The sequence below is a fragment of the Hoplias malabaricus genome, chromosome 18, assembly GCF_029633855.1.
Source record: "Hoplias malabaricus isolate fHopMal1 chromosome 18, fHopMal1.hap1, whole genome shotgun sequence".
NCBI lineage: Eukaryota > Metazoa > Chordata > Actinopteri > Characiformes > Erythrinidae > Hoplias > Hoplias malabaricus.
In genome coordinates this window covers 31,952,010-31,963,274 of record NC_089817.1, presented here as the reverse complement: position 1 = coordinate 31,963,274, position 11,265 = coordinate 31,952,010, and the positions used below count along the sequence as shown (strand labels likewise).

Below are 11,265 nucleotides of genomic sequence, written 5' to 3'. Positions count from 1 at the left end.
TGTAATGTTGTGGAATTTCAACTGCTTATTTACTGTTTATTTTGAGCAAATAATACAAGCATGATAAGTTACACAAAACAGAATTTAATATAATAGACCATATGCTGATCACATGAGACATATCTTTAACACCAGTCAATTGTAGTCTCCATTTTATCTATTCATTTTTCCTCAGCCTATCCTTAGTCTGTGTTGCTTCCCAGATAAACGTTCTGTAATCTGCAAAGTATTATTACATTGCTGAGAAGGAATTGACTTCCACTTATATTTCAGAGGCTCAGGTCAAAATATATATTATGAAAATTCTCTTTACTAAATAGTTTTTAAAGTTATTATGGATCTGCCAAAGATCACCAGGTATTCATAACTGAACTTACAGATTAATGCAGCCATTCAAATAAATAAATAAATAAAAATGAAATTAGAATTTAATTCAATATCAAGTGGCCTCTGCTCTCTCAGAATAAATCAGTCTGATGCTAAAAATGTTCAGGGAATAAATTAAAACTTGAAGATGAGGACTCAAATATTTTACATGTTACAATATATTTTGCAGATGCCCTAAACCATGAATAGAATATGGCATAAATCAGTGGATTCACTGAGGAGTTAATGTATATTAGCCAGCAAAATACAGTCCACACCATGGATGAAGATGTCAAGTTATCAACGGACACAGAACTTAAATAAAATGGTATCCAACATGCAAGGTAAACAAAAATCACAGTGCCTAATTTTTTGGCTGCTTTGATCTCAGAAGCCTTTAACATTTTAGCTCCATGTTTATTTGTGGCCACGGTATTTGCAGTTCTGATAGCTTTGGCTTGACGTCTTGCCACTTTAAAAATTATTGAATACAAGACTAATATAACACAGCAAGGAACCAGAAATGAAACTACCAGGTCAATGATGGCCCAAGAATATTTTACAACCAGGACACACTCCCCATAACAGTGTGTAGACATATGAAATTGAAAGAAATAGTCATCAAAGTATAAATACATTATGACATAACACAGATATAATGACCAGCCAAAAATTATGGACAGCACAGTTTTACGAACTGTGATCCGAGTGGAATAGAGCAGAGGGTCAGCAATAGCTATGTACCTATCAACTGCTATTAGTATCAGGCTCCAGAGAGAACCTAACATTGAGACCAAACTGATTATTGGAGAAATGTAGCATGCTACTGTTCCAAGATACCAACAGGAGTCCATCAGTTGCATTGTATTCACAGGCATGACAAAGAGTCCCACGAGAAAATCAGCCACAGCCAGAGAGAGAATGAGCAGGTTGGTTGGAGTGTGGAGCTGCTTGAAGTGAGAGATGGAGATGATCACCAGCAGGTTCAGAAACACAGTGCACACAGATATACATGAAAGAATGAAGTATAACAGAAAATATCCAGGGCCTGATCGGACTTCCTTTCTGCAAGACGCATTATTGTCAGGAAAGCAGTATTGAATTGTGATGTTTTGCCTGTAGTCTTTGTCGTCCATCTGAAATAAAGACAGGGCTGAAGAACCTGAAATATTTTAGAAGGTTAAATTCTCTGTGTTTTTATACATGTGTATGAATCCTCCCACTAGTGGGGAGTGTAATCCTAACATAATCATGACATACAGTGTTGGGTCAGCTGGGACCTGTTCAGAATGATAGAAGTGTTTACATGTAAAGTCTAGATCTAATGCCATAGATACTGTTTATAAACAGTGAGAAAATCTCTAGAGACGTCCAGACATTAATGTGAACTTGACAGGCTGTCATACCTGTCCAGGTGCCCCCACTGAATAGGGGCCTCATCCATTGACTTACAGAGTGTTCCCTTCTGTTCTGATGCTTATTCTCCAGCACAGTTGAGGTGCAGTTTCCCTTCCACATTTCTGCTAATGTGAAGCCACTGGCCTCTTCTTTTTTTTCTACCTTTTTTAAACACTTAGTGTCTGTGTCTGTGATCTGTTAATAGAAAATGTACAATTTTATCCAAATTGTGAAATACCCCCCTAGTGGACAATGCAACCTGAGTATTGTTGCAAGAAATTGGCCCTTATACAAAGAATACATGATTTTAAGAATATAGTAAACTTAATATCATAGCACAAACACAATAAAATGTTGCACCTTTCTTACTAGATGCTTATAAATGACAATTATGAACAATGCAACATTCCATATGCTAGCAGGAAAAAACATTACAGCACAGTATTGCAGATATTCATAACATATTGTATATATATAGTCATGAAATATAAGAGAATTTCATTCATTCGCTGTAACCGCTTATCCAGTTCAGGGTTGCGGTCGGTCCAGAGGAAACCCACGCAGACATGGGGAGAACACACCAACTCCTCACAGACAGTCACCCGGAGCAGGAATCGAACCCACAACCTCCAGGCCCCTGGAGCTATGTGACTGCGACACTACCTGCTGCACCACCATGCCTCCCTATAAGACAATGTGATAAAGGAATTATATAAACACAATATCCAGACAGCAGTACATAAATAATGAGAGAACTGTAAAAATGGCAGCTATGTTTCATCATGATGATTATGATTTTTGAGTAACTCTAATAGGGCAGCATGGTGGTGCAGCAGGTAGTGTCACACAGCTCCAGGGACCTGGTCGTTGTAGGTTCCAGTCCTGCTCCAGATGACTGCCTGTGAGGAGTTTGGTGTGTCATCCCTGTGTCTGTGCGGTTTTCTTCCGGGTGCTCCAGTTTCCTCCCATTGTCCAAAAACACATGTTTGTGGTGGATTGACAACCCAAAGTGTGTCTCTCTCTGTCTCTCTCTCTCTCTCTCTATATATATATATATATATATATATATATATATATATATAGGTGCAGTTAGCTGTGCCAAGGCATTAGTGCATGCAGATGTACACGTGGGGGTTCGATATAGGGTGGTCGGATCACTCTTCTTTCAAAAAGAAACTAGATGGAGACGGATAATTTCCTGGCAGTGCTGTCTTTTATATTTTTTTCCGTTCGAAGCTACACTCTCTTTCTCTATACACTTCCCCCTTTTTTCTTACATCACATGACTTCTTCCACCAATCATAAATCAGGATGAATACTTGTAACAGCAAACAAAGAACAGTTACTCCCTTAAATATTTAGACTTAATTTCTGCCAGCATAAAACTTTAAACTATAAAAAGTAAAACAATTTAAACTATAACCTTTATTCTATCCATTAGCCTAATTTAATCCTTACACAGAGATTACACAGTAAATGGCTTTGGAAGTGTTAATAAAGTTATAAATATAATATTTAATAGAAAAATGTGAAAAATGAATGTAACATAGTATTTATTGAATTAGTAAATGCAATGTGATCACAAACAATTTAACAGTAATTTGTTACTTTGAAAAAGAAAAAAAACTGAACATAACCATTACTGAGGTCAGGTACTGATTTTGAATATTTAGTTCTGGATCACAAACTCCATTCCAGCTAATCTAAAATGTATTAGATGAGGCTAAATCTATCTATGGAACATGATTTTACTAATCCACAGCCCAATTTTGCAATGCTTAACGCCTTTTCATGCCATGTTTTCCACTGGATATAGTGACCTTAGGCTCACATAAAGCAATTTGAGATTATTTCACTTAAAGTCATGTATTCCTGTCAAGATTATATAAGCTTAGGTGCAAAATGGAATGTTGAATGACGATACCTGGATAGAATGGAAGCTGGATTGTTTACTATAATAGTTTATATATTCCATTCTTTTCATTTTTGTTTGTAGCCTTGATGAAGATCTGTATTGTTGTGTAGCTTTGTGAACACATATTTGTATAGAAACCAGTCTCTTGAAACTTCTGTTTATGTAGTGTATCTTTTGAACAAATATGATAAATGTGATTAGCTACACATAAGAATAGTTTGAATAAGGGACCAAAGGCGGATTATACGAGGCATGAAATGGTATCAACAAAAGGAATGAGACGACACTTACAAAAGTTTAGAAATATTTTAAAAATCTGTTTATGAGATGGTTGTAAATAATTAGGTTGTAAACACATTAAAGGTCATTAATAATACGTATTAATACAAAGACAGAAAGTGCAGAAGTGACCTATTTTTTTTCTTCTTTCATAATACTGAAAGTATCAGAGAACTTACTGAAATGACAAGGTAACGAATAATCTAAGACACGAGAATGTAAATTAATTCATTTCATGTGTCAGGATGCAACGCCTTATGTCTGAAAAAAGACATTCTGTTTGTGATTAATTGATTCAGCTTTTTGATTAAACACTTAAACTTCTTAACAAATTTGTGATGGAGATGACAAGGTTAATGTTGTCTGACTGAAAAAAAAACATAATAAAGTCAGCATTAAGTAAGATCTGGGGTTTAACAGTGTAGATGAATGTGGGTTCATTATCTGGCAAAAAAGTAAAACAAGTCACTTACACTTTCTGCTTATGTGTTATAACTTTATTATTAATTACTTTTAATATGGTTACAATCTAATTAATAACCAGTAATAAACAGAGTGTTAACCATTTATATAACATTACAAGTGCAGTCTTATTCTACTCTAGTGGTACTCATACAATTATATATGCTACTCTGATTATCATGCCCAGAAGGCATGAACCAGAAGCAGGAGAATTCTGGCCCTCTGGCACTCAACCTAAATGCTTTCAAAACCAAACAATACCAGACTCTCATTTCTCTTGCTCTCCCCCAGTCAGGTGTTTCTCATTGAGATTACATCAATAGGTACTCAGGGCTTTAACTGACTTAGGAGGATTATGTGGCCTCATTGTTCTGCTTGGGAGTCGGTTATGCATGCCAGGTTGCGGCTCTGAGCTCACTGACAGCTCACCTTGCTGGGGAAGAGGTGCATGTCACAGAGTGAGGAATTAACAAGTTCCATACATCCAGCCTCTCAGGGTTGGTTCCAAGATATATTTACAGTAATTACATGAGAGGCGTAACTTTGTAAAATATTGTATTAATTAAAAAAATAAATAAATGTATACTTCATATATCAATAATCACTAATAGTGTCAGAAAAAAAGCTTCAGTACAGGTATATTATTAATATACAAACAAACACTTAAAGGTAAAACCATGATTTAAAGTCCAGTTTTGTTCCCTAAAAAGTACATCCACAAGGAGATGTTAATATATGTAACTTCTCCATATAGGATTGTGTAAAATAATAACATAATAGTCATGGAGATTAAATGGGGTGTTTGAAATCAACACAATTTTTTAATCTACAATTATAATAGAATAAGGTACAATTATGTTCCCTAACTAAAGCTACAAAATGTACTCTTGAGGGTACCACCATAATGACAGCAAAAGGCACCACCAGTGGTATAATTTTTCAGACAGTGTAGTTTTGTTTATAGCTCAGGTGAGGGATTAATTCAGAAATTGAGATAAATAAAATTAAATAAGAGCAGTATATAATATTAGGGGGTATCTGATTTGTCAGACGAAATCAGTCTGAGTTTAATGTTCGGGAGACAAATTCCACCTTGAAGACGAGGTTTCATATATTCTACATGTTACAACATATTTTGCAGATGCTCTGAACCATGAATAGAAAATGGCATATATGAGTGGGTTCACAGAGGAGTTAATATCAATTAGCCAACTCACATACCACACTGTTGAAGAAGACGTCAAGTTATCAATTGACACAGAGCTTAAATAATATGGAATCCAGCAAGCAAGGTATACAAATACAACAGTGCCTAATTTCTTGGCTGCTTTTATTTCAGAAGAATTTGATATTTTATCTCCCTGTTTGTTTGAGGCACTATTTTTCACAGCTCTTATAGATTTGGCTTGATGTCTTGCCACTTTAAAAATAATTGAATACAAGATTAATATGACAGAGCAAGGTGTTATAAATGCAATCACAAGGTCAATGATGGCCCATGAATATTTTATAACCAGAAAGCACTCACCATAACAGTGGGGAGAGGTCTGAGATTGAAAGAAATAGTCATTGAAGTATAAATACATGATGACATAACACAGATAAAAACACCAGCCAAAAATAATGGACAGCAAAATTTTCCGAACTGTGATTCGACTGGAATAATGCAGTGGGTCAGTGATAGCAATGTACCTTTCAACTGCTATGAGTGTCACACACCAGACAGACCCATACATTGCAACAAAACCAATTATTGGAGATAAGTAACATGCTATTGTTCCAAGGTACCAACAGGAGTCCATTAGTTGCAATATGTCCACAGGCATAATCAGTCCCAGGATAAAATCAGCCACAGACAGAGAGAGGATGAGCAGGTTGGTTGGAGTGTGGAGCCGTTTGAAGTGAGAGATGGAGATGATCACCAGCAGGTTCAGAAACACAGTGCACACAGAAACACATGAGAGAAATAAGTACAGAAATATATATCCGGGGCCTTCTTTGACCTCTTTTATACAAGATGCATTATTATCAGGAAAGCAGTATTGAATTGTAGTGTTTTGACTGTAGTCTTGGGCATCCATCTGAAACAGAGACAAGGCTTAAAATGTGAAATGATTAATAAGGTTAAATTCTCTGTCTTCTTATACATGTGCATGAGTCCTCCCACTAGTGCAAACCCAGCATCATCATGGCATACAGTGTTTGGTCTGGTGGGATTAACTCAGAGTTGTAGAAATGTTAATAATAACAATGCCAGTTACTGCTTTTATAGAGTCAACAAGAGAGTAATAATTTTTGGTGTAACCTCTTGGGGCTGATTCAGGGCAGTTATGACACTGGGAAAGAAACTATTTCCAGAGGTGCCACAACAGATGGCCTTGAATTGTCTGCTGGATTGATGAAGCTCAAAAAGACAATGACTTGAGGGTGTGAAGCCCCTACACTCTTAGGGAAAAAAAAGGTACATCATTTGTCATAAGGTACAGTGTAAATGTTCAGATTTGTTGCATGAAGGTGCATTACATTCTCTTCTTCAGAAGAAGAGGTGAGCATTTGTAGAATTTCATTATAGAACTTTGCAAAATAAAACACCATTATAAAAGTCCTGGAAATTAAATTGAGTGTATGAAATCAACATAATTTAAAAATGTAAAACAATTAATAAACAATACGGTACAGTTATGTTCTTTAATTTAAAGTACGGAATATATACACTTAAGCGTACCACCACATACAGAGCAAAAGGTACCCCCACAGTGACAGTTTGCCTGACAGGGTACTTGTAGACATCCTGAGGCAGTGTAAACTGTAGTTGTCCTCCAGGCCTTGAAGCTTTAACTCTTAAAAGATACTCTCGGAGGAGCTGGGTTTTCAAGGATTTCTTGAATGCGGAGAGGGTTCCTGTTGCTCTGATAGTGCTTGGAAGCTTGTTCCACCAGCGTGGTACCAGAGATGAGAATAGCCTCAACTGACCTGTATGGGGGGTTGGCCGTGTTAGTTGGCGCTCCTTTGAGGAATGGAGAGGGCGGGCGCTAACGTATGGTTTTAAGAGTCTATTGAGGAAGATGGGAGCAGAACCAGTGAATACTCTGAAGGCCATCATTAGTGATTTAAATTTGATGCGAGCAGCTAAGGGTAGCCAATGCAGCTCAGCTAATAGGGGCGTGACATGTGCTCTTTTAGGCTGGTTGAAGACCAGGCGTGCTGCAGCATTCTGGATCATCTGTAGCGGTCTCAAAACACAGGTCGGAAGACCTGTCAGGAGGGCGTTGCAATAGTCTAGACGGGAGATTACTAACGTCTGAACAAGGAGCTGTGTTGTATGTTGAGTTAGGTATGGCCTAATCTTCCTTATGTTGAATAGGAAGAAGCGGCGCGATCGAGCTACAGCGGTAACGTGATCTGCGAAGGTCAGCTGGTTATCAACCATGACACCCAGGTTTCTTACAACCTTGGTGGGAGCCACTGATAGGGACTCTAGCTTGATGCTGATGTTGTGGAGAATAGCTTGCTTGGCTGAGAGGACCAGTAGTTCAGTTTTGGATAAATTCAATTGGAGGTGATGTTCCTTCATCCATGTAGATATGTCAGAGAGACAGTCAGAGATTCGAGTTGCCACTGAAGTGTCTCCTGGAGGAAAGGAAAGGATCCTCAGTAGATACAGAGAGCTAGAGATTGTGGTTGGGATGTGGAGTGGGACCACTCCTTCAAAGCTGGTGTGAGGGCAATAAAAATATAGTTGTTCAGACTGATGTTTGTTTGCTTTGGGATTGGCATAATAATGGCACTTAGGGAAAGATGCCAGAGATAGTGCCAGATCAGTACTCACTACCACCAAGGTGCCCTTCAGTAGTACCTAAAAATTCGTCTGAAATCAAGAACATAAATAAGGAGGTCCTCCATTTTGCAGCAGTAATAGCTTTAACTTCGGGGTTTGCTCTATATGGGCCATTGGAACATATTTTTGTTTGTGATGGCATTCATCAATGTCACCATTACAGTGGTCAGGTACTGATGTTAGATAATACATTCTGGGTTGCAAACTCCTTTTCAGCTCATCCAAAATGTATTGAATGAAGCTACTCCAGAGATGAATTTACTACTCCAAGGTCCAATTTTGCAAGGCTATATACATCTTCATTCCATGCTTGCTATTGGACATATTTGCTGCTAATGTTGTCAAGCTTTTTGAGAGTATTTCATTTAATTGAATACATTATAGACACAAGTCTCTTATTTTCTATTTTTTTAAATTAGCCATTAGGACTTTTTTTGTGATTAGCTACACATAATACTTTGAATAATTGACCAAATATTGATTACATAAGACAAAAGAAGAGTGTTGGTGTGTTGAGTATGAAATGAACGTAGCAGCTCATGGGGGAGCTCCCAGCGTGTTTGGTGGTTGCCTTGTGTTGGGGTTATTTATGGAGTTTACTGTTGGGCATGTGCTTTTCATGGGTGAGGCATTTTGTTTATGTGGCTTGATATGTGGAGGAATTTGTGTTGGCCAACGGGACTCATCCCAGTAGTGAACTGAGTGAGGTCCCCACTGGCTCCACCACATATCAAGCTCAAACTGCAGCTTGTTCTCTTCCTTTCTTTTCCAAGTCCTTCTAAGAGCTCTTATATAAAGGTTGCTCAAAAGCAGCGATTGATCAGTCTTGTTGTTCCATTCCCAAATATTCAACAATATTCATGGCAATCTGCCTGCAATGCCCATAACAAAGAAACCTGGTCTTGTACTGTCTGCTTGATGGAAGGAGTTGAAAAAGATGATGGCAAGTGTTTGTGAAGTTCTTACAGATGCTGATACCTTTCCTGAGGCAGCATGAAATGTCTTCCAGGCCAGGTGCTGCAGATGACCCACTGACGAGCTTCCTGATTAGCTGCTGTGCAGCAAATATACTACACCGAGATGTATTATGTTAAGACGCTCTCATGAAATTAACCACTCTTCCATCTCTTCCTGTCTTTTCTGACCCCCAATCACCGGCATGACTGGACGTATCAATATGACACTGCCCCTCCAATTGCTGCAGTAGTTAATCTTGAGTGGACTCTGCTCTAGAGGTTGGAGAATTTCTGTACAGATTTGGTGGTATTCACCAAACTAACCAATACTGAGGTCTGTTCCTGATGTTGGATTATTAGTTCTGGAAAGCAAACCTTATTCCAACTCATTTTAAAAGTATCAGCTGAAACTACATTACTCCAGGGAACACAGCTTAACTGCTCTGCAGCACAAAGTCAGGAGGCATTATTGCTTCTCAGCCTTTTATGGCGCTGTATACGCCATAAAATGGTGCTTTATGGGGTGACCTTATGTTCATGTAAAACCTACTTGAGAGCAATTTATTAAATTTAATGTCATTACATTTTATAGTTTAATTTAATTACATTTCAAAATGTCCTTTAATTTTATTTCATTGCATGCTTTCCTCAGAATGTTTAACAATATGTGTGTCAAACTGGAATGTTGAAATGTGGCACCTTGTACAAGAAAATACTGGTTAAAATCTTCATGGCAGATTTTACATATGTGCTGCTTAGGGACCGACCCTGTGTATAGACACAGGTTTCTTGATACCTGGCTCAGGTATTTGTAATATTGTAGCTTTACAAATGTTCAGTCATTGTACATTTTGAGGAAATAAGACAAATCTGATTAGCTACAACAAAAACAAAACATAAAAATGAACCAAATACTGATCACATGAGACATATTAGAATACATTTTACTCAGTTTCTGGCACATTATTAAACTCACCATCACCATCTCAGACAACCAACCCTTCAGTGTCCTATTCTTCTCCCTCCTCAGCTATTCCTAAGATATTTATATATTTGACAAATGTATCAGAGCTTGCATGATGAGCGACATGGCCTTACTCTATAATGCTCAGGTCTTGGTGTCTTTGTTAAACCAGGCAATGATGTAAATATTATAAATGATCACAAAAATTTGGCATAGATTTTAAAAGTAGAGCTTATTAAAATATCACTTTTATAATTTATCTTAAGTTGAGCGTTATCTGATAAAGATAAAAACCAGGTTGTCTTAAAACCAGGTTGTCTTTATGATTGGATTTTGAGATTTTTGCACAAATGTATACAAAAAAAATACATTAGTGCAGTAAAATATGAAGTGGCCTCTGCTCTGTCTATTGAAATCGGTCTGAGGTTAATGTTCAGGAAACAAATTCAGTCTTGAAGATGATGATTTAAATATTCTACATGTTACAATGTCATTTGCAGATGTTCTGAACCATGAATAGAAAATGGCATATATCAGTGGGTTCATAAAGGAGTTCAGAGCTATTAGCCAGGCTAAAACAGCCCACACAGTCAAAGATGTATCTGACAAAGACCACATACAAATATATAATGGTATCCAGCAAGCAAGGAAGACAAAAACCACTGTGCCTAATTTCTTTGCTGCTTTGATTTCAGATGCCCTTGACTTTCTAGCGCCATGGGTTTTGGAGGCACCATTTTTCACAACTCTGATAGCTTTGGCTTGATGTATTGCCACTTTAAAAATAACCGAATACAAGATTAATATAAAACAACAAGGGGCAAGAAATGCAACGACAAGGTCAATGATAATCCACAAATATTTTACAAATAAAACACACTCTCCATAACAGTTGGTGGAGAGCTGAGATTGTAAAAAATTGTCATTAAAATATAAATACATGATGACATAACACAGACAAAAAGACCAGCCAAGAAGTATGGCCAGCAAGGTTTTATGAAGTGTGATTTAACTGGAATACTGCAGAGGGTTAGTGATAGCAATGTACCTATCAACTGCTATTAATATCACACTGTACAGAGAGGCA

General features: G+C 37.4%; 1 protein-coding gene across 1 annotated transcript; it reads right to left on the bottom strand.

Moving 5' to 3' along the window:
• Positions 1-479: 479 nt before the first annotated feature.
• Positions 480-1,502, bottom strand: LOC136674294 (trace amine-associated receptor 6-like). The gene has a single exon (XM_066650214.1). It carries the CDS (start codon positions 1,500-1,502, stop codon positions 480-482), a length of 1,023 nt encoding a protein of 340 aa, XP_066506311.1.
• Positions 1,503-11,265: the final 9,763 nt, after the last annotated feature.